Raw genomic sequence first — 27,882 nt, forward strand, 5'->3', positions numbered from 1 at the left:
GATCTATTAAGAAAGGCCATAATTAATGCATCACGTTTCTTGGAAAACAACGTGAAGCTGAGAGGGCATCTCCTGAATGAGATCCAAGACGGCAGGTAGGGTGCCACGTTTCAGCCACACTCTGGGAGTAAAACACTTGCAGAGGCTCTAATGGTCTTTGTAAAGCTGCCAGCTCTATGACGGCCGTGGTTAGGTCAGGTAATCCTGAGCTAACTGGCTTCTTGTCTGGCAAATAGGATTGAAGAAGCTTGTTGAACTTTTATTCCTGACAGAGGCTCTGAAAAGAAACCAAGCAGCGGGTTAACGTTAAGCTAGCCAAGAACCCAGAGTGATGTTACAGCTGAGTGACTGTTGACCCCAAACCAGCAGCCAGACCCTGAACTTCAACAGGTAACTAACCAATGAGCAGTCAGCGGCAGTGTGTGGGACATTAGCCTATAGGTTCATGCTGTTAAACGATCATTTTATGAAGAAACACGAAAGTAATGTAATGAATGAATTTCTCCTGGGAGTAATTAAGTAACGCACTGCAGTGCACGTTTCTCTCAATGACCCCAACACTGATCGCATCAAGAGCTAGTCAGATGAGGACAGTGTCAGGACTGAGTCAGGACCTGGATGAATGAGAACCTACACAGACAGTGATGCATGTAAGTTCTGTTAAAAACGCACCTTGTAATAGTTCTACATGTTGAGATTGAATATATCCATTGAGAACATCCAGGCACAATCATTTTCCTGGTGCTGTAGAAAAGAAAAGCACTAGATCCTGAGACAGCAGGTCATTATTTTTCACATTTTGATAACAGAAGCGCCAACTTTCACACCAACAACACTATCCAGCCAGGTATCAAAGAGTAGGTATAAAAGAAGACCTATCAGATACTATAACTTGATTTGACTGGTCGCTTATGCCCCTGGAAAGTGTACCGGCCACTAAAAATGCTACATCACATCACACACGGTTTTGTTATTCTTAGTGAAAGACACTATTATACTCCCATTATACTGGTGCTCAAATCTGGTTATAGGAGAAACAAAAAAACTATTTCTTCAAATAGCTTCAGATTGTGACACTTGGACTGAGTTTAAAAATAATCTGACTGCAGTTTTTAAATATAACAAATATTTTTTTCAGCCCTGAAAACTTCACGTATGTATCTCCTGTACTTAATAAGTTCGGAGGCATTTAAAATACTGAAAAAATAAGGATATCTGGAAAATGCCAAATTTGCCAAATTTCTGTCTGTTATGTACTTTGATGGACTTCATTAAATTTACTGAAGGAAAAAAAAAGAAGAAGAAAATCAATAATTCTGTGGGGGTGAGGTGAATTTTCACTGAATGACCCAGATAGTAAACAATTCACCTCAGGATTAAAGAAATGAAAACAAATTACTATTCTGGTATTTCCTGGCATACTGTATACGCAGTATTTAAAAAGAAAAAAGAAGAAGTCGGAGCGCTGCTAAAGCATCATAATTATAACCATGACCATGAAGAGCAACTCGATGAGTGATTAAATCTGGCTGGATGAATGGGGTTTGACCTTGATTTTGCTTTAACCTGGAACTCTCCAGGCAAAGCAGTTGGGAATGTAGGATGTGTTCCATGAGACGTCAAGCATGTCCCTTTTTCTCCATAAACAAATTAATCCTGAAGTGATCTTCACCATCCTGAGGACAGCCCTATGATTTTCCCATCTGCCCGGCTGGAAGGCCAGGAGTGAGCACCACTTGAGAGGATGAGCGCTCCTTCCTCGAACATGCCGAACAGCTCGGTCACACTTCTCCTTGCCAAATACTACAGCACTGATTCCTAACCAGGGTAAATATAGCCCAGGAGGTACTAATGCAGCTGTCAGAGGGAATGTAAACATTACTTAATTTAAAAAAATATAATCTACATTGTCAGTCACTGAAACTGAGTGAAAAGCATCAACATAGCTAAATGGATATAGACGAAGTAAAAGGCTATAATGACATGTAATGATAAAATTGTTAAGCTTAAAGGTTGCTAATGGCTATTTATCTAAAAGTAAAGGTTAAGCAGTTAACAAAGAGTAGCTAATGGCTAAAACAATCCTCCCATAGATTTCATTGTCTCGTTTCTCTCCTATAACGTTTCTGGTAAAGGCTGCGTGGCTTGCTAATCTAAATGGTAAGAGCCAAAAGTATTGCTTAAATGGCTGCATTTGCACTGAAGTGTTGATGGTGGCATCAGCCCCAAGGTTCTGAGGACCTGTGCTAGCCAGCTGTCTGAGATCCTGGGTGAGATAGCAGAAGATACCAGCTGTCGAAAACATAATTGAATGATCCCTATTTTTCCTGCTGTTGTGTAGTGAAAATCTTTTTTTATTTGTTGAACTTTTTGCCACACAGCTATTCACCTCTCCTTCTGAACAACTCTAAGATGTTCCTTTTTTTTTTTTTAAACACAACTCTTCTACTCATTAACCTAATTAGCAGTGAGATGTTTGACCAGTTTGAATGATTTTTGGTAATACGTTTCTTCTGTTAAACTTACGCAGCATCCCAACTGAAGAAAAACATAACGGTGAGACTTTAACAGAGCCAGGCTTCCTGTTTCCAACACTTCTAGTCTGTGTGACCCTCTGCTGTTTGTGTACAAAGAATGAATCTAATCATCCACATGCTGCAGAGAGCCTGCTCCCATTTGGGTGGTAGCAGCTGCACAGTGAAGATCACCTCCTTTAACATGATTCAGCTATAGGAAATCTCAGTAAACATGTTGACCAGCTCATACATCAATGACCACCTGACAGACAGGGTGCAGTATATAAGACTGTTGCTCTGTCTGCATTCCTGTTCACAGTGTACAGCTCAGATTTACAGTACTACTACGGGGTCGTGCCACCTACCTACAGTACTGACAGTTCTGCAGTGGTTGGTTGAATGTGTTAGTGGGGTGGAGGCACTAGTGGATGAGTTTGTGAAGTGGTTTGGAAAGAATCAGAGACAATCCATGTCTACCCCGGGGCAGGATCTTGATGTAATGGAGCAACGCAAGTGCGTCCACATCAACAACAGGCTGAAGGGGATAAGTGGTCTCTATTTCCTAAGAAAACCGAGATCCTTCAGAAGCCAACCCACACAACCCACAAGATCTGCTTCCTGTCCTGTATCCATGCCCTGAGGGGGCTCTACATATTATTAGGTTTTAAAGTTATAGCTTATTGGTTAATACTCCTTAATACTTTATCTGAGCTTGTGTTCTACAGTCATATTTAGGAGACGTCGTGTGGCACTACACTACACGCTAAACCACTTAATTTTTATTCAGCACACAAATGCACAGCATGAGCAGTCCTTTTGAAAAGAAAAAAAAAATCTCTCATTAGTTTCCAGGCTACGTTGGTGTGATGTCAAAAAGGAAGTTTTCTCCCTCCGAGGCATTGATTCATGTGTCATCTCTGCACCAGCTAATAGATCTTAATCTGTAATTAACATTTTCCCCGTGAGCTGTCTCTTCCTGACTTCCAATGTGATGCTCTACCTGTAATTACAGCCAATAAAATCCCTCAATCACCGTGCTCTCTGCTCAGATCGGGGTCATCACAGTTAATCACAGGTTGAGACTTAATAATGGTCATTTGCTCATGCAGGGCAGATGACGTGCAGAGAGATGGAGAGCTTAAATGTTATTTTTTATTAGATACTTTGAGATCCACATTATCCAGCGAATGACTGAGTCTCTCTGATAAGACTTTATTTAGAAATTCTAAAATTCTATTCTGTCCACTCAGATCTATGAAACACAGAGAGGAGCCAGGTTCATTGCACAGGTGAGATGTTTTATTATTGCATGCCATTTTCCCATCACATCTTTAGGCCTCAAACATACAAACGCACTGGCAAAAATGGCATCTGAAAATGAGAACATTACCTACCAAGCTTACACTGGCTCCAGGAAAAGAGCTGGAGAGTAAAACCATAAGGAGAAAAAAAATTATTTTTAGCTGCTTTACTTTGTTTATCATGTAATAGAAAGGCACAGGAGCATTTCTAGAACACATTACTGAGCAGTTGAACACAATCAACCCTACTGAGTATAGTCTGGCTTAAGCATTCGCTGTAACTTCATCAAATAACACTTTTTATTCTATGACAAATGTGAGCGTGTTTGAATTTAAAGTAAAGGTTACTGTTTACTGCAAAATTACCATGTCACTGCAGATCAACTGAAGCACACAATGTTGATATAAAGCAGGGGGGTCCATAAAAGAAAAAAAAATGTACTGCCTTGCTAAACAGCTCACATACGACTTGCTCCTGATGCTCTACCACAGATGATGTTTGGCACTCTTTAACTTCTCTTAAGCTCCAGAGAGCCCCTGTGATGTAGCCTGGACACATTCTGTGTGGCCTGGAACGTCTCACATTTTCACTTCTTTGACAACTTCAACTTCACATCACTAATAATATTCATTTGTAAGAGTTGTTTAGTTTTTATGCCATTGTTTTTGCTGAGTAAAGAGTACATCAAAAGAAAAAAAAAACATGCACAACTCATCCCAGTCCCAGTACTGTATTCAATTGTGGGAAAAAACACTCATTCTTTCACACACAAACAAAATGCTGAGCAGCAATAAAACAAATTAAACCTAAAACTGCAGAGAGAAGCGAGCTTCGCATCACACTCCTCTTAAACTAGGATGATGAGTCCCAAGTACGTCTTAGTATGGACTGATGGATCTTGAGGAAACTGCCTGAAGTATAGAGTGACTATGGGATGAGATGTTCTCACATTGATGGTATGTAGCGGTTGTGGTGAACGTCACTGGCGTTAAACATCAGTGTTTGTTCCAGGTCGGGACTGCTATGGGACCTCTGGAAGACCTCTCCACCACTATCAGCTCATCTGGGTTGTCATGGGCTTTATAGTGGAACAGAAGATCCTGGATGGCCCGCTCTTCAATCTATAAAGACAGAAAATAACAAGGAAAAAACTGAAAAAAAAACAACAACAAAAAACAAACTTCAATTGAGAGGGAAAAGAACAAAATGCTGACGCTGAAAGCTTAATGGTAATAAGTGTTTTACTTAATAGCAACCAGAAAACCTCACAGGGAAAAAGTGTTTTTGTGAAGGCTCTGACAGAAGTCTGGCAACCAGCTGGAGAGGAGAAGAGTGTGCTGTCAAAGAGACAAACCTGGAGACACCTCATTTCTAACCAGCACTGTACAGAGTGCAATGCTGATTAGGTAAAAGTCAGTCAGATAAGGCAAGACAGGAGACACAAGAAGCATCTTCTGATGGACCACTGCCATGTTTTCCATACCGACGCTGTGCACAGAAGCTATCCAATCAGTGATGCCAAGGGTGTGTGTGCGTGCTTGTGACACACAGACACAATGTGTTACCTGGATGAGCGCCAGCGGCTTCTCTCGGCTGCGGATCAGCGCGGCTTCCTGCTGCTTCTCTTCCTCCACGATGGAAGCAAAGGTCACCAGGGAGGAGAGGGGAGGGCTGCCCACTGCACCCAGCACCCACGGCCTGAGGGGATAGATGGCGCACACACACACACACACACACACACACACACACACACGTTGGTATCCAGTGCTGCAACAAGAGTCTGAGTCAGTGGACAAAGGTTGAGTCAACCACTACTGACAAGCTCCGGTGTGTGAATGGCCACCTGTCCACCCGGCTTTAACAAGCCTCTGCCACTACTGCACAACAGTACTGAAGTTAAAATGCTTTGCTGAAGACTTTAACATGATTGCTGCACATGCTACAATAAAAAGTCAAGCTACAACCCTTTCTGATCTCTGCTGCATTTGACACAGCACTCTTCCTAGGTGTGCTGTGTCAAATATCATGGTATTTATTTGGGTCTGGGTCAGGGACACAGGGATGGATGGGAAGAGACAGAGGACATAGCGACATTCCCAAGCCAGCCAGACAATAGACATAATCTCTCTGGGGTTTCCTGGGTCTGCCCCAGAGTCCTCTCTAAGTAGGATGTGCCTGAAACACCTGATCTAAAAGGGATTCAGGAGTTATATCCCTCAACCACCTCAGCTGGTTCATTTTAATGTAGAGGAGTGTCTGCTCTACTCTGAGCCACACCAAAATGACTGAGCTCCTCATCTCTGAGGGACAGCCTAGAAACCACTTGGAGGAACTTGTTTGTTCCTTCACTTGTATCTGCAATCCAGTTCTATCACTACCCACACCTCGAGGCCATAGGTGAGGGTAAGAATGTAGACTCACCAGTGAGATGATAACTTGGCTCTGATGTTTGGCCCTCACTTTACCAAAACAGACTTGGTAAAGCGTCTTCATTACTGCAGACCACATCATCCGCAAAAAACTTTTTGCAAATTCAATTTCAAATTTCTAGTTTCACCTCTTGGCTGAAACTAGAAATTCTGTTCATAAAGATATGAGCAGAATTGATGACGAGGGGCACAAACCACTGGAGTCTGACTTACTGCTGAAGTTTAAAAATACCAGCATATTCTAATGCTGCCTTGTGTAATGCATTTATAGAGTAAAGCTGTGTCAGAGTTTGCAGTTCTCACTGCACTCTCCCACTCATTCAGTCCCCCCCAAAGCTATTCTGATAGACCAAGTTAATAGCTACATGTTTCATTACATTCAGCAGCTCAGTGGGGTTTCTGATAGCATGCAGCACACTGTTCAGTCTGTTAATCTTCCCTTGTCAGAGGAATGAAGGTAAGAACAGTCACAAGCTATATCCATTTACACACCGAGGACATACACAGCAACATTTTTTGGGATTTGCGTTCGCAAACACATTGTTTAGACTTTTATATTCAGCATCCTTGTTGACTCTAAAAATTGTAGAAAAACAGACTCCAAAACGTGACGGCTCACACATCAGTGTCCAAATGGATTAGCCTAAAAATAAAATGCAGACCTTGCTCCAACAGTATAAGAAAAGTCACACCTGTTATCATTTGTAAACATGAGGCGAGTTACTGCAACAGCAGGAAAAAAAAAAAAGCTGTCAGAGGATTCAAAGTGTGCACAAAGGTTGACTGAAAGCCGACTTAAACCCCTTTCCTGCTGCTTATAGATGGTGTTTTTCCCTTGAAACACCATGTATATATATATATATATTCACATTTCTAAATCCTCCTAAAATACTTGTACAACAACTTAGAGAAGAGGGTATAAATATATAATGTTTGTTAAAGAATACATCTATTCAACACAGTGGGTAAAATATGACCTGACTCATACAAATGAGCTACCTTTAGACTGATTTGTGTGTGCTTTAAGTGATTTTTTTTAGTTTGTAGGTCGTTTATATAGCGGGTTGTTACAAATCCTGCCAAAAACACTCCATTATGGCGCACGCTAATGTCGTATGGAAAGAGGGGCCTCCGTTTGTCTGATCGTTCATCTGGACGAGAGACAACGATGGAAATATTTCCACAAGACATAAGCAGAGGAAAAAATGTCTGACATTCAATCACAGCGCAGATTATAAAGGCATCTCTATTAAATCTGATTTGGGATGTGGAAACTGTGTCCCAGAAGGCAGACACAAGAGCGTGCACGGCTGCTTCCTGAGCCTTGAACTCGTCCGTGTCTGCTCATCCAAATACCCGGGCGAACCTGAAACCTGCTCCCGTTTCTGTGTGATCTGCTGTGACACAAGGGCTGCCCTTATCAATTCTGATTAACATCACTGATTTCACTTGACTTACTTTCACAGCTGTTTAATATCTAGCAGTCTGCTCTTAACAGCATGAAGCATGGCCAAACATACAGCAGAGGAGGATGAAATCAGATAAGAGATGTGCTTACATACAGATAGACAAGATTAACTTGACTTTGCGGACCTGAAAGGAATTAAAAGCTGCAAAGGTGGCCAAACATAGAGGATTTCATTGCTTCCGAGCTACCCAACGTCAGAAAGAAGAGCACGCCACTTACTACAGCTAGGAATATCTTCTGTGCATGCCGTGTTTATCCAGCTGTTGAGGAACATTGTAAAGGTCAGGGTGACTCAGTCAAGGGCAGGTCAACCCAGCAGCACTGGGTCATTCAGAGCCGTTCACCTCACACAACAAAGAGCTTAATGCGTTTCTCAGGCTGTCAGCCTATCCAACTACAGCACATCTTATCAGTGCCCTGGCACTAGTTAGCGTTATGGTTAGTTACAATCACAGCTTTTATTTTTGCGTTTCCTGAACAATAAGTCTAAACAATCACTATCACTTCCTCTTTTATATGTCTTAGCTGCGAAACAGTGCCTGCTTGTGTTACGTATATACTGTCTTCCTGTTTTGGGGGCCAAGTTTGATGTTCAGGCTGCAGAAATTAGAAGTAAAAATAATGGGAGATTACTGCTAAGACAATTGGTTATCTACAGGGCTGCAGACTGCTGGAAAAAAAAAACACAACAGCTGATACATGATGAAACCTCAATAGTGCCTCCAAGTGGAAATCAGCAGCACAAGTCAGAAACACTCAATCTTACTGCAGCAGCAACCTATAATATGTTTTATGTAACAGATGAGGTACTCTTTGGCCATCTCAAAATATTTGGCACAGATTCGAGTCTCAATTCAGGACAATTTCTATCTCCTTAAAAAGAGAGGCTATTTTGGCTCTACCTCCAGTGTGTAAGGAAGAAACCCTTACTCCTGTACGCTACACTTTGACTTCTGCTTACCCCGCGGGTCTCTCTGACTCGCTGCCTTCAGCACACTTGAATGTGACCCTTCTGGCAGCAGGTGCAGCAACGATGGGGGATCCCAGGGTGCTCTGGCCCCTTTGCGTTCCGGTTTGCCCTGCTCGGATCAAATGGTTCTCTTCCTCCTCCAGCAGAGCCCGAAATGAACACGAGGAGGGTGGGGACTGGACAGCAGTTACCCTGCAGGTGGAAAGAAATCATAGAAGGGAAGAAGAAGTTCACAATTAAAAGCAAAAGGTGGCTACCCTTTCTGTAGCTGCTGGTGCGTTTAAGACATTACATAGTGGCTCACAATTTTCTTCATCTTGTCCCTTTTTGAGTAATTTAACCACAGATTCAGGTTTCAAATGCCCAAGCTCAAAGGGGACCTATACTGTAAGCATGCCCAACTTTGAGGGTAAAAACAAATAAATAAATACTAAAATCATAGTGTAGGGTAGATCACAAGGCAGATGACTGTGGCACATCTTATAACCTGTTTCAGAAACAGAATGCAAATTGATCATATTGCTAGTATAGTTAGTGTTACCTAATCCAAGCACAGCAACAAATATCCACCACAAGTATTCTCCAAGCCTTTTAACTAAACACTGGATGCAACATAAGCCTTCTGCTGTCAAACCATCAACAAGCAGGCAAACAATCACAATGATGCATTTTCACTAAGCCAACTTTTATCTGTTGTACAATGTAAACAAATATTTTTCTTAATAAAGCAGATCTACTTTACAAATAGGAAATATAAAGCTTTTGTAGCTGTTTGTATTTGTATTAGCTGTAAACCTGCTTTCTCTCACACACACACACACACACACACACACACACACACACACACACACACACTTTCTGTGGAAGGGATTAACAGTAGCATTTTAGCTAAGAGGAGAAGGGAGATTTCCACTCTTGATATTTTCTACATGCTACACAATTTCACAAATACTTGTCCCATCCAGAGTAGGAATGTGTGGGCTCACTGCACAAAATGCATTTTGTCTCTTTTGAGATTTCCTGAAATATATCAGGAACACAAAGGTATTCCATGACAGTAGCGGTATGCGTATTTGGGCTCACTCACCAGGCCTTTCCACTGCTTTTGGATGGAGTGGCTGTGGGGGTTGGTTTGGATGCTGTGGACTCCGCACTGGCCTCCTTGTTAGCCATGGCCAGCATCTTCCTCTGTTTCTGGGACAGTTTAGTGGAAAGAGGGGAGTGCTTAATGCTGGTGCTGACACTGTGGACAGGTGGGAAAATAAGCAGAGCTCAAGTAAACAACAGTTCTCATTTCCAGACAGTGGATTAAGAACTGAAAGATACATGTGTAATGTACAGATATTAGTCATTAATTAAACCCATCACTCCCTTCTATTGACTGGAATAAGTGGTATAAATCATTTTTTCATTGAAGATTTCTCAGTTAAACACTGTAGACCACCCGCCCACCTTCCAGGGCTTTTAGGAGTTGCTCCAAGAGTCTGCAGAGAGTTGGCTTCCATGTCCATGATGGTTCTCAGATCCAAGACTGGAGGTGCACGAGCAGGACTGCAAATTGAAAAAACAGAGTCAAACTTAATATGAAAGATATACTGCTCAGATTTCAGTGGTTATTCATTTATCAGGGCTGAAAATGCTTCCTTTCTGTTAACCACCCCCTCAACATAAAGTGGGTGGATATAAGGATAAAATGACATCCTCTCAAGATAGCCTTTGTTCAATCTTAAACCTGCATTTCTCAGCCGAGGAGATGTGGGAAAAACAAATTAATAAGACAACAAAAATGTTGATAAATTTCAGACCATCAAAGTTACCCTACCAGGGAAGGACCTTTGGGATGGTTTGCGGAGCAGAGTTGGGGGGAGTTGGGAGGCAGTTCTTAATAGATGTTGGGGTGCTGGGTGGGGTCTTCAGCCTCTGGCTAAAGGTTTTCTCATCCTGCAGATAAAAAAAATAATAAAACTCACAAACACTTCAACTCTAACTTAACAGTGTTAACTCGACCATCTTTGCAGTCTTGATTTTAATCTAGCAATTCATCTAATTATTTCACACTTCTAACTACACGCAATGTGCAACATATTAAAGATGTAAAATTAACCTCAGCTCTCTCATGGAAAACAGGTGACTGCATGTCTCTGGGACTGCCGACCCCCATGTAGCTGCCTTCAGAGTCTGATGTGAGGAGCTCCTGCAGAGACTCAGTCGAGTTTACCTTACCTGACTTCACCAGGCATGGGGAGACCACTGAGCAAAAAAAGAAGCATGTGTTAGGTAACGTCATAAATTCAATAACAACAAGATCCAACTTCACAAAGAAGCTGACAGCCACATACCAGCAGCAGGAGGGCTTTGGATGATATCAGAGAGAGTATAGCCCCCTGAGCTATCAGAGCGCCTCCTTGGTTTCTTCTTAGCCTTCATTTTAGCTTTTTTTAACAGGATTTCCCTGAAAAAGACAATGTGTGAAATTATTAGCAGATTATTGTTAGGCTGACACACTGAAGACATTTAATAGACGTCTTTAAAGGTATCACAGATAATTCCCTGCCTTTTAGCTATAAACCGTTAGAAATTAACATAGTGATACTGTGTACCAAGTTAATACCATATTTGACTGTACCTGCAAGAGTGATCCAAATCTGCTTCTGGTTTAGGGCTGAATGTGGAGTCCAAATCCTCATCCTCATACATACTGAGGTCTGGTGCACCAGGATATGGTGTGATAACACGCTTCTGCATTGCTGGGATCTGAAATCAAATGGAGAAAAAGAAAGAAAAACTTATGAAAAACTCTATGCAATAGACAAATAAATCTAAGTATGGCTGTCTTAGAAAACATTACATCACCTACAGTTAATCAATGAATCAATCGACAAACATGTTTTCAGTCTGCAGAGGCAGGAGAAACTCTCTACAGCTCAATCTCTACATTGTGTAGATAATTTTAAGATTTATCAGTGAAAGTCAGAACAACAGGATGATTTCTGTGACAAAAGACTGGAAGTAAAAGGCAGATGTAGCGACATCACTTCAGACTAGGTGAAGCCCCACCTGTTGATAATAATGTACAAAGTGAACTTTATGTTGTGTTCAGTGTAACTTTAACCTAGCAACTGAGCCCATAAAGTCATCAGGAAACTGAAGCCAAGGGTTGCTCCCCTATAGGCTTTTATACAACTGCATGTCTTTCTACAACTACAAGAGCTGCCCCCTGCTGTTCACTTTAAAGAATTATTTTATTTCACTGGGGGGGGAAAGAAAAAAAGAAATCAAGTTAAACAATGAGCATCTTTAAAAAGAAATTCTGACACAGACTGGGGTGTTTTTAAGGGTGGAAGGGGACTCACCATCTTCCTGTAGGCTGCAGAAAGCTCCACCAGCACTTCATCACTGAGAATATCCAGAGCTCTGAGGACACCAAAGTAACACAAAACAAAAACATATTGATTAGAAAACACTTCTCCTGTTTGCTCTGCTCTATGGATCCATATTTACATGCACACGTTCTACTAAACATATTCATGATCTTGAACACACCACTTTGAATCCAAAATGCTACACTGGCTTTAAGTTCTCACTTTGATTCCAGCAGAGCGGCCATGTTGAGCACAATGAACTGGAGGCAGGACAGTTTTAACTGTTCTGCATTGTACATGATGGCAAACTCCAGGAGCTCTGCAGCGTTCTTCAGAGTCACTGAGGGCAGAAAAGCAGCGGTTTGAAACGATGCAGCTGTGTGTGCTTATTGTTTTCATGAGTTCTATGTATAAAATTATTCAGAATCAAGATGACACGAGGACAATGTGAACTTAACTTTAAACAGATGCCCCAAGGCTAATGCTGAGAATTAGATACTCTAGATTAGATTTCAGTCCTGGATAGAGAGTGGACTAACAACATTCCATTCCTTCACACATAAAAGGGACACTACAGAGTTTCCAGTCTTTACAAATAAGAAATGGCTTAAGACAAGTAGATTTCTTCAGGTTTCTTCAAATGAGGGATTACTTTAATAAACACTGCAATATCCCAAACCCAAATATGGTTGAGTCAGAAATTTTTAAGATAGTTAAATTAGCATATGATAGTTCTCTGAGAAAGGCAATCTCCAAACTATATGATGTGCTCCTTCAAGCAAGGAAGGATACTACTCAAAATGTTAAGATTAAATGGGAATTGGAATCGGGGATGTGTATAACAAACGAGAACTGGGAGAGGATTTGTAATTTTCATTGGTACTCAACAAGTTCTTTATCTTGGAGAGACCACTGTTGGAAGAACATTATTAGATTTTTCAAAACCCCTCATCAAACTAAATATAAAAATGGGACAGCAGAATGCTGGAGAAGATGTGGATCAGAAGAGGCACATCATTATCATATCTTTTGGGACTGCCCTAACTTAAAAAATTACTGGCTGGGAATCCATAAAACTTTGTGTGAGGTTTTTAAGATAAAATTTGACATCAATTTTGTAAATTTGTACTTGGGCTTGGTTGTTGACTCGGTCCGGGGAGGGGACACAAAACTCTTACAAGCGCTATTAGCGGCCAGCAAAAAAAAAAAAAAAAAATCACTAACCAGAAAGTGGTTAAATCCAACTCCGCCAACACTTGAGGACTGGTTTAATGTGGTTTTCGAAATATTTAAAATGGAAAAACTGACATTCTTTTTAAAAATTCGGAAAGACAAATTCTACAAAATATGGAATAAATGGCAGGTTGACCCTCAACTTCATAATATGTACCTAATGTAGTTTTTGTAAATAAGTTAAACATGCTGCATTATGTAACACATTGTCAAGCCAATGAGTTAATTTTATTTTTTTGCTATCAGAATGTAAAACAAAAGGACTAAGAAAAAGGGTTTTTTTTTTTCCTTTTCTCTTTTTTTTGACTAAATAATGTCAATGCACTTTATTGTAACAAGTCCTTTTTTTTTTTCTTCAATAAAAATATAATAAAAAAAAAAAGAAGAGAGAATTAGATACTCTCAAATGAAGGGGGCTACTAAAAGAAAAAGAAAAGTGCAAGTGCAAGAAGTTATGTCACAAACTGGAGTAAGAGAACGTACGGTTCTCCGTGATGACGACCTCGCACATCTCCTTTAGCCGTGTGATGAGGAGCTGGTCAGCGACAACCAACACGTTGCAGACAAACTCTACATTCAGAGACTCTGGCAGGGAAAAGTGAGAGAACAGTATGATCAGTGTGGGGTTTTCCCCCACAGTCATCTAAATTTGGAGAGCACATGACCATAAAAAACAATTCAAAATGTGTTTTCATTAGGGAAAAAAACCCAAACTTGTTAGGTTACCTTTAATCGTGGGTGACTCATCTGTGTAAATGTACTCAAGAATGACCTGCAGGATCTCTGAGCTAGTGGGCATCTCGAGTGCAGAACAAGACGTGGCCTGAAGGGTTGCAAGACAATATTATCAGAGTACCAGTACGAAACTGTGTGACTTTAGAGCTGTGACTGGTTTAAAAAAATAATAATAATTATATATATCACAACAGAAGGATGGGGGACTTGGCATACCTCAATCCAGGGGTTACCGAGCATACTGTTGAAGTACTCTGCAGAAGGACAGAAACAAGAGAACAATTGAAGTACATTTTTCCAAAAAAAAAAGAAAGGAAAAAAAAGTGTTTCTAATCAACACTAAAATTTGGCTACTCACGTGAAGCGAACATTTACATAAAATACAGGTTTCAATTTTGGTCAAACTGGATGACTATCGAAAACATGTTACTAGGTTTTCTCACGTGTACTTCTGGAGAATATTGTCTCCAAAAAGGCCTACAATAATTAAGGAAGAACTGGATGTGGAACTGCCTCGATTGCATTTGCAGAATTTTGGGTTGGGGGATTTATTTATATAGACAGCTGGTGTTGGGACAGAACATGGACCAATATTAAGTACCCTAGGAATGTCAGAACGGTTGGCTGCAAAACTGCAGCCAACCCCACAGTCTTCTAAGAAATACTGTTAATTACAATCCTACTGCTTGAACAGAAACTCTGCATTTACATTCAACTGGGTTTTTATCTTAAAAACAAACCCATTTTAAAACATCTGGTTCACTTTACAGGTATTGTATTTTGTGAGGTTCATTTTTTACACGTCTCTTTGTTACCTCAGCTAAGGAGAATATGGTGTACGGGATTACTGAAAAAGTCATTCTGGATCCAGGAGGGGGTAGCATGTGTATCTAGATGACATGCATGATAAAAACTCATCTTTTCAGTAACAGTATTTGAACCTACAGACTACCTTTGCATGCTCTCTTACAGGCAAAAGGAAGGAAAACCAGTTGTGCTACAAAAGGTAATGAGTTACTTTCTTAAGCGGTTAGCCCTTTTAGAATTAAATGGTGCAAATGATATGTTATGCCATACACAGCTGTGCAAAACAAACTGAAGTTACAGTTTTTACTGATTTGAATGCTACCTGATTCATCTTACCTAGTCTGGCACAGAGGACACTTTTATGACAAGAAAACTCTTTCCCATCTTCAGATTTCAGAGTGACATCACAAAGATAAGAGCTGCACAGACATAGAAAGAACAAAATATACAAACAGTTAAGTTGTGTCTGACAAGTTTGCAGTTTATTCAGTAACTAAAGCTGATTATAGACACACATACGTACCATTTCTTCTGGTAGAATTTTGGTTTGTTGCCTGTTTTCTTGTTTGTAACATTAATTTTTCCATTTTCGTATTTGACACCATCCAGTCTGTGCAGAAATTTAAAAAATGGATGAAAACAAAGGACACGAAATCTGTATTGCCCTTGAGCTTAAAGTGCGCTCGGCTTCTCACCGTGCCGACAGGCTGCCCAGGCCGAGTTTTTTTGCAACACCCTGTAAGGTTTTCACTGGGTTGGCACCTCCCTCGTTGGCTCCGGCCTTGTCACCTTTGCTTCCTTTCCCCTTTTTGCCAGGCTTGGAGCCTTTGCCCTTGGCCTTGTCACTGTTGCCTTTGGCTGCAGGTGGAAGGGAACGGTACACCTCGAGGGCTGAACGACCACTCAGACCCAAGTCCTGCAGGCTACTGATAAGCCTGCCCTCCTCTGAATCCTGGCCAAGGCAATGGATACAGCAGAAGACAGTCTTCATGAATCAACACAGCCGAGTCAGAGCTAACAGACCTCCCAGGTCAATGAAAATGAAATTATTGTGGAGTTAAAAATCAATGTAGCATAAAGAAAAAGCTACATTACAGTACAGCGTAATCAAGCACATATGATTTTCCTTTTTTTTCCCCCCCTCACCTGGTTTGGGACTGTAATGACCCCCGACACTCTCGGCCTCGCCCCGTGTACCAGCAGCTCACAAGAGTCTGTGTAGATGAAGTGAAGAGCGTATTCCATCATGTCCGGTGGGATTTTTTCCAGAATGAGCAAATCGCACCCCACGGCATCTTCGCTCTTCCTCACTTCCTTATCGAGCTCCTCATCGACCCCACAGTGCTCAGACATGAACTGCTTCCGGAAGAACTCGGACCTCATGGACAGAATGTACTTGTGAGCCGGAAAAGTGCGATCACCAGCCTGAAGCGTCACATCGTGGATGCTGTCCATTTCGTCCGCCTCATCCAGAAGGCTCCCGAAGTGCTGGGAGAAGGATGACGGAGAAATGCTGGGAACCTCGTACAGGCTGGAGTACATATACACAGGGAACATGATTGAGGTTTAAATGATAAAAACTCATTCATTACAAACACACACACAAAAACCCAACTGGATTTAATCTTTCAAATCCAGTTTAATCAGAAATGATATAACATAGCTTTTGAATAACAAGAGAAGAATGATAGCAAGTAGCTTAGCCCTTAAAGAGACAAGAATCTTCCCAGCTGACTCCTAATAAAGCAATGAATGTAATGAGCAGAGAGGAGATCTAAAAATAAAAAATAAGGCACGAGCTGCTCAGAGAAACAGTCCACTCTCCTGATTCATGCCTAAGCAGCTGCAGTGTGAATCCAAAACACATCATTTAGTGACCTTTTTAAGTATGAAGGGGGGGGGGACTTTAAAGTACCTCTTTTTAAGTATTTAACATTTAAGATTTTACTGAAGTGTGGATAGTAGGGCTGGGTATCATCACTCATTTCTAGAATCGATTCGCTTCTGATTCACAAGGTCCCGAATCGATTTGATCCACGATTCGATTTAATTCGATTAGATTCAATTCAATTTGAATCTGGGAAATTTTGACAGTCAGAAATATTATAATTCAGATCAGTAGATTTACATATTTTTGTATCTATAAAAAGGAAGCTGACACTCGCAAGACTTTATCAAAGGTGTGAGCATCACAGCAGATGCCTTTGTGTCAAAGTAGCTGAAGATAAAACACAGAAAAACATGAAGGTGATTTTCCTGGCCTGGATTTTATAAAAATATTCTGCAGTACATCAAAAACGAAAGAAAATCATTAATCAACATATGAACATTACCTCTGACGTTACAGCGGTTTTATTAGAGACACGGCTAAGCGTTTTGCATTTTGCATAATTTTAAAAAGTTTAAATTTGTTCAGTATTGAACAGCAGAAATGAGGGTGGTTGTTGAAATTTTGTGAGGTTTAACCTGAGATTCTGGCATTTCGGGCAAAATAAATTTATATTTATATAAATTTATATTAAAGAAATCGATTCAGGATTTTAATGAATCAATTTCACGTTATCCAAGCCAGAATCGATTTTAATCGATAAATCGATTATAAAAAACACACCCCTAGTGGATAGTTATAACCATGTTTTTATTGCGGATGGAAGAACTTATTACACTAGTGATTATTATTAGTAAAGATCAGAATATTAAACCTCTTCTTTTTACTTAAGTTTAGATATCATACTTCATAGACATAAAGAACTAAGATTTTAAGACTTTACTTCTTCATGTCAGTTGTTCCTTAGGTGTTAGTCATTTCATTATCTACGCCTTGTTCGCAGAGGCTGTGTTTAAGCTGCTTTCTTTCTCAAGCTTTAAGTGGATAACCGATCCAAAAGTGGCTCTCTAGGCAATAATAATTGAATTTTATCCAAAATGTTTAAGATAAAACTACCTTACAATCATTCTGGACAGTGTACCTTCTGGTGCTGCATTGTTGCCTTCATACTGGGAAGTAGTCTGTGCTCACTGGCACACACAAAAAACTTTTTCATGGCCATTTCACCTACAGTGGGTTACCTAACAGAGATGTATAAACTATTGCATGTGTGGGCTGCTGGATTAGGCAATTTTTTAGGTTTGTGTACCTTTATATAATATTTTGGTTTTTTTGTACACGACATTTATTTTTTCTAATCCATCTCTAATTCACTTTTTCTTCCTGACCTTGTACTCCTGTAACAACTGTATTTTCCCAGCGTGGGATGAGCAAAGTCTCTATCTACAGCTCTACTAAAGTGTCCGTCCCTTATTGTAGTGCCTTTTCTTCACTTGAGGGTATGTGTACCTGGTTTTTGGGTCAGCCTGGAGAACTCCAAAATTCCGGCCCTTTGAGTCCATGGTAATGCTGACAGCTCTGTGGACATAGGGGAGTTTCTCCAGGCGGATTCGTTCATACAGTGTCCCAACATCCGAGTGGCCACACACCTCCACACTGCCCTCTGTAACACAGAAGGAAAACATTTACCACATACTGTAATAATCCATTTCAAGGCACTCCTCTTAACTTTCATTGAAATGTATTTTATAGATAGGCCACAATATAACAAAGTCTAATCCCAGCACGGATAAAAAAAAGTGTGGAGGAAAAATAAATAAATCAATTGCCAACTTAACACACCTTTCTCCCCCCTAAATTCCTCACCTTTCTTTTCCCCGTACTTCTTATATTCTCCAGCCCACACACCACTGAAGCCCTCTCCATCCTGAGTCACAAACATCATGCTGTTCTTGCTGAGAGCGATGTCCGCCATGAAGACCTGACGCGCGTACGCCCACCGGCACTGTCTCACCGAGCTGCCAGTGGAACGCCAGCAAAACACCTGACAGAGACAAGAGAAAAACTAGTCTTACTCACCATTTTTATCTATAGGCTGTCACACAGGTAAGGCAGATTTTGGATTGTGTAACCGTGTAGCATAGGTTAGATAAGAATAGGAAAAGTAAAGTGATGATAAAAATAACAGGATGTATTTCTTTCCATGTACCAGAATTTAATAAGTGAAGCACAAGTGAACTACAGCTTTACTGTTGTACATCCCTCTTCTGTTGAAGATACAGGAACTAAATGGTGCTTGTCTTGTGGTTTTTAAAGCACCTCTAAAGTAGAACAAAAAGCACAGCGCTGCATAACAGTGCACTTACCCTCCCAGCTGTATCCAACGCCAGAATGACCACCTTTTCCGCTCCTCCCTCGTTCAAGATCTGTGGAGCTACTCGATGGTCCAGACTCCCCCCACTGACCAGGACCTTCCTGATGTTGAGCTGCCTGTAAGAGACCCATCAAAATCAATAATCGGAAAAGAAAGAAGAGCAGGAATGTATTTACAAATACATACATTTGTATGTACGACACTAAACTACAGAACTCACAGAATAGACAACTATTTCCAATCTAGGGGATGATATTTAATACAATAAAATCAAACTTCTAATAAAGCTGTTCTCAAATATTTTTTGTCAGACACAGAGCAGTGCCTGAAATGCAGTTCATTAAGACTACACGTTAAACAAGCAGCAACTTCTGAGCTGCAGTGAAAGAGACTTATATTTATAGATAAAACAATCGCTCGAAAACAAAATAAATGAGAAAATTGCTGTGCTTGTAAAAAAATCTTCACATCTGGCTCTAACATAATGACAGATAAAAGCGCTGCGTTTTTTGCCAGAGTATGAGCAATTTTCAGTAGAAAAATATGAGAAGGTTGGAGCAAAGTGAAGACTGTCCATTAGTTATTTGATTCCAGATGGTATTGTTCTATCAAATTAAAAGATGGGCCATTTAACATAGCTTAATCTAAAAGCTATTTATTGATTCGGGTATAGGATTATGGTCTAGTCTAACACAATAATAATATGGCAATGTGAAACCTTTGAGTCTCTCATAGTGATGAACCGACAGAAAATTATCAGCTGATTCTGCAGCTACGCTTGGCTTTGCTACGAAGATCAATTTAACCCTTTAGCCAGCCAATTTTAACCCTTTTTTTTTTTCAACTTTTGTTTAGCAGTGAGTATAAGCACAGAAACACAGTTAGCAAACCACTGCCAAACTGAGTATATCATCTAGCAATCAGGAGTCAGTGGAAACAACAGCGGCGAACAAAACCAAAGCTAAAGGAGACTGAATACTAGATGCAAGCTTGCCAAATAGCCAGACAGATGACTCAGAATAAGTTACTGCTCAATGTGTAAATGATTAATTATTTGATCACAACACCAATCTAAATGGGGATCATGATAATGTTGAGCTCATACTTTGTTTCTGCTGCCCCCACATGGCCCAAATATACATTTTTGCAGGTTTAAGAGCGCTAAACTTTAAGGTTGGCACGATATCCTACTGATTTATTCACCTTGAAGCCATCTTCTTGCATTGGTAGTCAGCTAAGAGGTACACATCCCCCTTCTCGGTCACAACTACCGTTGCACCATCACTAGCTGCTGCCATAGATATGGCTACATCCTTGTGGTACAGAGCTGACACCTGCCGGGGGGCTGTTACGCACTTTTCTCCATTTGGATCCAGCAAGTAACCTGGAAAAGAGGACAAAACATACCAGAAAGGAAGTGATTATTAAAGAGTTTTTTCAAAACATGGAATGATTTTATTTTATTTTTTAAATCTCCTTATTATCTTATTAATGGCATTTTACAAAAATAAAACGTCTCTCCTACAATAAGTAAACTGGAAATTGTGCAAAGCTACTTTTGCAATACAATCATTATTCATGAATTTGTGCTAAATATACTGGCTCTGTTCTCTGGCATGGTCACACATGACCCCTTGCTGTGTGTTTCATCTTAAACTGACTGATCTAAACTGTTAAATCATATCATGTATCTGAAAAGTGTTTATTTTTTTATTTTGTGGTAATATTTTGGCTGACTTTAAGGATGAGGACTTACCCAGTTGGCCTCCATTGAGTCCCATTGTATAGACAGCCTCCCTGGTCCACAGCACTGTGTGGAACCTTCCTGCTGCAACTCCAATCACAGTCCTACCTTTGAGCATCTTGGAGAAAACCTTTATGAAAAGCAAATATTACATCATAAAAAAAACAAAAAACAAAACAGATAACATCAATTCATAAGGTCCTTTTATATACTAATAATGACCAAATTAATTAAAGGTAAGCCAAAGCTTGATTGATTCACTGCAAAACATCAGCAGCTCCCACTGCTACCTCCTACCTGTTTAGGTACAAATGCAGAGGCGGGAGGAGGAACTAGGCCCAGCTGGTGGAATGTGTTGAGACCAAACGTATAAACATAGCCTTCCTCTGTCAGGACCACTGTGTGGTCTTTAGCTGCTGCCACCTGGGAGCAGTGATGGGACATCAGGCCTTCTACCATTCCAGGAACCTGGAAAAAAGCAAAAAAAGGAATGAGACAAAAGAAATATAGCCAAAAATATAAAACAAGATAAAGAGAGAGAAGCAGAGGGTTTAACAACACGAAAGAAGTGTTAAATTCGTATCAGCAGAAGGCTGATACCACAGCTCTACATTTCACTGGTTAAACCATTAAAAGCTCAGAAAGCAAATGAGACTGTGCATTTAGCGTAACAGACTTAAAGACATTTCTGTACCGTATATCTGTGTAGTTGGGATCTTAAGTTACAGATGCGATACAAGCACCTCTCTCACTTACCATCCCCGTCTCCAAGTCCCACAGACAACCATAATCCTCTAGTGAACACAATTATTGTACTTCCTGTGGCTTTATTGAACACAAATTTTTCAGCATGTACTGAAAAGTGTCAACTGAACAAAGTAAGTGAACCTTTGTGCTGACAGCTTTTAAAAATCTCCTTAAAATATGTGTTTTGAGTCAAGGAGATATTGAGCGCCCCTCCAGTTTGGCAACTGACAAAATCTGCTTTTCTACAGAAAAGAAAGGAAAAAAACGTTGGTGGGAATAATCACGTCACTAGAGTGATGTGGACACCCAAGATTGTGAACTCGAGGACGAAGTGGAGTGACAAAAATAACCCATCAGCCTTTTACGGCTGAAGAGTAAAAATAGAGGATTTTCAAGACTGTAGATGCTCACAAGATCAAACAACAATGTGATGTATGAAGTTAAGTTTTGTTAAGCTTTGTGCATTAAATCTCATGACTAATATTTAATTCTGCAGGATTAATCTAATTTTATTTTTAAAAATGCTACATTTTACTGACATTTTTGTATTATTTATATATTTTTTAATCACTATTTTATAATCATCATCATCATCTAAAAACATTTCTGACTGGAGGAGGCACTCATAGGGATCATTTTGTATGTGAGCACACATGGAGACCAAAGCAGAAAGCTTGGCTTACCAGAGAAAGCTGATAACCACCGTTATGATACCCGTTATCTACAACTGAGGTTTAAGGTTTTCCCAAGCCAGCAAGCACAAAGAAAACCTGGCTGTTTTGAACTTCATTTATAATAGATTAAAATAGATTGTGTTTGTCTAGAATTATGATTTAAATGAATATCAAATCCAGATCAAGTTTCAAAACCACTTTTTTTTTTAACCTAAATTTTCTGTAACTGAAGCAATAAAATGCACAAGCACATGATTATGATGATAATGCATTGATATATTTGTTCATTAAAGAGGAAGGAATTCTTCATTTCGTTTTAAATATATTTTGACATGATGACCAGATCTCACCAGATAAGTCTGTTCATCTCCATGGCCAAGTCTGCCTCCCTGTCCATGCCCGCAGGTGAACACCTGGCCTTTCTGAGACAAGAACACAGAGTGGAACTTGCACAGCACCACCTGCAAAAAGAAGAAACAAACGTAATTGTGGTATCCCCTTGTTGCTTTCAGTTTTAATAGCCTGCATATCCCACTACAGGAAAATTACAAGGTGCTTGGTTGTGCTGATTAATGCTCTTGTCATTATAATTTTGACCTCACGTACGAGGCTGCAATGCATCTCTTTCCATGTCCCTGGGCCAACCCTTCTTGTAGCGATAGTAAAACACTACGGCAATAAAAGGCCAGGGCACAGGTGGAAAAGCAAACATCATTACTAATACATCGCTCCCCTCAAGCCTTCAATAGAGCACAGGGATGTCTCCTGAAGTATCGCATTGATGTGGACATCCACACACATGCGTACACATGAGTATAGCTCATTTAATTAAAAACATGTCATTGTGGAATTAATATTTAACCTCTGGCACCTGCTGGATTGGACTAGGTAGACAAAGACTACACTGAGTCTCACAGGGTCATGAAATGGTCATGAAATCAGATCCACCTGTCCTCGACTAGCTTTATGAAATGACTCCTGCAGGTTAGAGGAAAAAAAAGAAAAAGAACAACCCTCACACTTTCAGCTGTAAACAGCAATTACACAACATTGGGCACAGATAAATTATTAGTCAACAGATAAACAGAAAGTGAAAATATAGCAAACGCAGTCTTATCTTATTCCGACACCCATTGGGTACACAGGCCACTGGGGGTAATTGAACTGGTTCCAGGAGCTATATTAATCACACTAAGAGCCTAGACATGACAAACGCATGAAATTGTAGCCTGGCTTGGCACAGTTTAGCTAGCAGGGGTTAACAATGTACAGACCAGCTCCACTAAGTCACAAATGAAGGTTGTACAAGAGATGGTAGACCACGCCTGATGATACAGAAACAATGCTGTATTAGACTCAAATAACATTACTGATCCAGCCACCTCCTAGATGAACCGGGAAATGAGGCCATGACTCACTACAATATGCCCCATTATAGTATGTAATATGCTTTAATGTATAACTTAATACATTTATCGCAGGTACAGTTTGAAGCTCTCCAGCATAAGCATTATTTCAGCTGCTGTGGACTAAACAGTACTGGACAGCTGAAAGGGGGAGGAAAAAAAAAAAAAAACATTGCAAATTTTCATGTGCCCTGAGGAGAAGGTGGTGTAATACAGGGCTCTGGGGATAGGAGTGTTTTACTGGTTTTACCCAAGTGATGTGGCTTATCTGAAACACCCATGTGCACTGGCTTTTTTCTTTTTTTTTTTTTTTTTTTAATTTAATGTAATATCTTGGTACTCAGTCAAAACACGGAGCTATTACAGCATTCCTGGTGCTACAGGGATACACATGAGTTGGGTTTTGAGGGTGTGAGGTAGAAAAACACTTTCCCACTCCCTTGAGAAATGTTAAGACAGCAATGCGTTGTTAGCCTACCTGCTTGATGTAAACTCCAGTCCTGGCAAAGACATCGACAAGCTCAGGGTGCTGTCGGCTCTCCTGATTGCCATGACCGAGGCTGAAATTTGTATTGTTTCCCCACGTGTAAACTTCAGTTGGGTCTAAGGTGAAGAAAGAAACACTATTTCAAAAAAGAAAAAAAAAAAGCCAAAACACTGTCTCCACCTAATGTTCGATTTAACTACAGAGGCCTGTAGTGCAAAACTGGATTTGGGGTTCAGTGAGACAGCACATATGCTGCAAACCTAGCCTGCTCTTGACAGACGGCCTAGGTTTGCAGCCTGCCAGTCCAGAGCAGTCCTAGGCTGCTCTGGACTGTTCTGTTCCACAAAGGAGATCAACGCATACCAAACAACTACCTGCTGACCAATCAATTCCCTGGAAAATAACATAACTATTCCTAGAAAAGCCTGGAAACCTACTACATACACAATGAGGTCCACAATGCGCAGGTAGGAACTTTTGCAGACTTTTGAAGCCTCAATATAGCAATATGAAACTAAAGTGGAGAATTTTAGCTCTTGACTTGGTGATTTTGAATCAAATCGAGCACACTAAACATGGTTACTGGTTTAAATTCTGTTTTTGTAGTTTGCCATCACCAGTGTGTGAATGTGTGGATGACTGAATGTGTAAAGCGCTTTGGGGTCCTTAGGGACTAGTAAAGCGCTATACAAATACAGCCCATTTACCATTTTTATATTTATTCTTTATTTGTTTTCAGACCTTTTAAACACCGCAGGGGCTTCAGCTGCAAGAATAACACAAACACGTCACACAACACAGACTGTTTAACAGAATACGCAATTGTAATTATATGTCTGAATCGCCTGTGTTCCAGTGATACAGCTATGATAATGATAAGTCTGTTACCTGACACAGTGAGCTTTTCTGGTCTCACTGAGCAAAGCTCAGAGTGCACTTAAACACATTTACACAGAGCTTTTCAACACTGAACTACTCTGCAGCACTTTGCCTATCACACACACTTGCATTTTGCTTATTTGACTGCAGCAGCCGTGTTGCTTTCAGCAGGTGGTTGTATTTTTGTACTATTACAATCTGATCATCATAAAATAGACTGCTCGGTTGCCATCGGACCTGTCCCTATTTGTGGTTAGTCATATGCTGCCAACACAGCCTCTTCAATGTGGGCTACATTTGACTGATCCAGCCGATAACCACTTACCTATTACCAGTGATATGATAAGGGAAGGCAGAAAAGACAAAGATATCACATATATATTGAATCGTAGTATATGCCCAAGCTTTGTTCTTTTTTGAACAAGCGAAGTGACATATCTCCAAACCAAAGCATTAAAAGCAGCGTCTGAGGGGGTCGGCTTTTCTTACCAGTGTTTCTAAACAAGACATGTGATGGGCGGTCCTTCATGGTCAAGTCCAGGACTGAAAGACCCTCCTTGTCTTGGGTGGAGAGAAGTCCCCCATGCTGCAATTCAAAATTCAAATGTAGGTCAAAGTTTGAGTCTCTTCAGAATAAGGTTTGTCATTTTACAGTACTAAAAGCTTTGATTGGACTGTTTCTTCTTGGTAATAATTTGAATTTTGATGGCACTCCATCAACACACACCTTGACCAGTGATATGAGACAGTGGATCTGTCCATAGAAGGCGCTGCGGTGCAGAGCGGTCCAGCCGGACTCCTTATCTTTAAGCATCAGGTCAGCACTTTTGATTTCCAGCAGCCACTCCAGCAGGGCCTTCTTACCCAGTGAGGCTGCCAGGTGCAGGGCTGTGCGACCGAAGGCATCCCGCAAAGTGGCTGCATTGTGGCAGTGTGAAGTCAGGAAAGCCCGGAGCTGCCCCTCAGAGCCGCTTGTTAGTGCAGCAACCACCTGGTCTGCATGCTGCTGTGAGCGGCATTTGGGGGTGCAGTCCAGCGGTGCCTGATTCATCCTGACCTCTGACAAATCTTCACAGTGAAGCCCTTGTCCTCTTGGCAAAGACCTTCTGCCAGCCCACCGCCAATAATGGCAAACACACTCAAAAACAATGTAATGTGTGGCAACAAACAACAGAAACAATCGGGAAAAAAATAGGACAAAAATAAAACAGCCGAGGTAGATTGGAGTGCTAGAATTGTGCTTGTGTTGAGGTTCCACCGCACCCTAGCGACTCCAGAGCTCTGCGTGACTCGTTTCAGTCCACCATTTCGACCAAGGACCGCACACAAGGCTGGGTGCTCGCAGTGTACAATGGCATCAGGACTTTAATAAATACAAAACTTCTTTATGAATTTATACAAAAGAAATTGTACAACATCTGCAAAAATAGTCTTCCCTCTAATTATGTACAAAAGGCAACAACTTCACCAGCCCTCTGACCTTCTCCTCCTGCAGTCCCAACCATCAAACCTGAGGGGAAAGGCCACCTTCCCCCCCAAATTTTGACACCTCTTTTTCACAACTCCATAATTGTAGAGTGTACCTAAAGGAGAAAGTTGAAGCACACATTAGTGACAAAACAGCGTCCTCATTTTGATTACATGTAATCACGTGTGCAATAGTCAAATACAAAAGTGTAAACTTCAGAACAAGTCTGCCCTAAAATCAGTCTGAAGTAGCTCGAGTCAGCTGAGTTTACAAGGTTTAATGTTGACTAATCACCACGATTATGTAACAGGCTAACTTAGCTTAGCTTAATGTTAACTGCTGTTATTGTCCACTCACCATTTGGTCTCGCTAATGGTCAGCTAAAACACCCTTGATGTTAAGGCCTAGTGGCCCCATTTCTTTAATAGAAACAGTCGTATCTCCTTTATTGCTTATCTAACTTGCTGCAGAAGCAGGCTGTGCACAGCAGCTACTTCACCCAGTAATATTAGCTCATCCTGCCTAACAGGGTACTGCAACATAGATAATTTCAAAGCGGGATAAACGCACGGATTTGGACAAGTTTGAAAATCAGCCCAGTATAGTTAATTAAAGACAGTTACCTAATACTACTTTGATAGCTCGCTTAGCTGACACATCATCGCAAGCTAACGTTAGCAAGCTAACGTCGGGGTATTGCTTACCTTCCGCTAGTGAAAGAAAAAAGAGGACATGGAGAAAGTAGCATCAACGACGTAAATCCACTTTGTCATTACTACAAATGGAAAACGCAATGTATTTTTTCGCCGGTACGAATTTTGGACAGGTATGAGCCCCTGCAGGTTAGGTAAGAGAGCTTGCATCAATGTCAAGACTTCTGATTGGCCACGGCTCCTGCATCCTGATGTCCTATTGGCGGATTTTTGGGGCGGTCAGTCGCTCTGTGGGTGATGTCATAGGATGCGATTTTGACATTTAGTTTCCTATACCAAGATTATTCTGGTTAACTAACACAAAATGAAAAACTAAAACTGCATAAAAAATTTTTTTTAGGTAGCTACAATAAAAATAAAATATTCTGGGGAAAAAATAAAGCTAACTGAAACGATTTTGTGACCTCAAAATTAACTAAAATATAATAAAAAAAATATAGAGGAAAACCTTAGTTTTAGTATTTCTTAGTTTGATGAAAATAAAATAAATAATAATAACTATTATTATTATTATTATTATTATTATTATTATTATTATTATTATTATTATTATTATTATCATTATTATCATAGTTACAGTTTGGCTGATGACTCTGTGTGTCTACAAGACTGTTAAAAAAATTTAAAAGTTCAAAAAGTAAACTGAAACAAGAAAACCCAGTATGGAACCAAACTAAAACTAAACTGAATTAAAAACAAAAAGTCAAAATGAAATAAAAACAAAAAATGATCAGAAAATA

The 27,882-nt window shown here is 40.4% G+C and overlaps 1 protein-coding gene across 1 annotated transcript; it reads right to left on the reverse strand.

Annotated features, from left to right (window-relative positions):
* Positions 1-3,793: 3,793 nt before the first annotated feature.
* ibtk (inhibitor of Bruton agammaglobulinemia tyrosine kinase) lies at positions 3,794-27,308 on the reverse strand. The gene is made up of 29 exons (XM_085422534.1): positions 27,134-27,308; positions 25,689-26,544; positions 25,451-25,547; positions 24,074-24,198; positions 22,540-22,650; positions 21,066-21,236; positions 20,781-20,898; positions 20,228-20,408; positions 19,017-19,140; positions 18,517-18,694; positions 18,160-18,313; positions 15,969-16,353; positions 15,518-15,774; positions 15,346-15,432; positions 15,159-15,241; positions 14,232-14,269; positions 14,007-14,103; positions 13,764-13,865; positions 12,270-12,387; positions 12,039-12,099; positions 11,312-11,439; positions 11,025-11,137; positions 10,790-10,935; positions 10,508-10,626; positions 10,138-10,236; positions 9,773-9,928; positions 8,677-8,877; positions 5,384-5,516; positions 3,794-4,939 (listed from the first exon to the last, which is right to left on the reverse strand). Exons 2-29 carry the CDS (start codon positions 26,010-26,012, stop codon positions 4,814-4,816), a joined length of 4,032 nt encoding a protein of 1,343 aa, XP_085278660.1. The 5' UTR covers positions 26,013-26,544; positions 27,134-27,308; the 3' UTR covers positions 3,794-4,813.
* Between the last annotated feature and the right edge of the window lie 574 nt (positions 27,309-27,882).

This window comes from Rhamphochromis longiceps, linkage group LG11 (assembly GCF_057381845.1).
Source record: "Rhamphochromis longiceps isolate RC_006_pf linkage group LG11, R_longiceps_female_GT1.1, whole genome shotgun sequence".
Lineage (NCBI taxonomy): Eukaryota > Metazoa > Chordata > Actinopteri > Cichliformes > Cichlidae > Rhamphochromis > Rhamphochromis longiceps.

Bases quoted from the DNA above. Each gene is read 5' to 3' on its own strand.
- ibtk (XM_085422534.1), bottom strand. From the start codon at position 26,012: ATGAATCAGGCACCGCTGGACTGCACCCCCAAATGCCGCTCACAGCAG. The intron at 20,899-21,065 runs GTAGGAGGTAGC...CTTTTCATAAAG, and splicing joins CTGCATTTGTACCTAAACAG to GTTTTCTCCAAGATGCTCAA. The intron at 10,237-10,507 runs GTAGGGTAACTT...TTCAATTTGCAG, and splicing joins ATCCCAAAGGTCCTTCCCTG to TCCTGCTCGTGCACCTCCAG.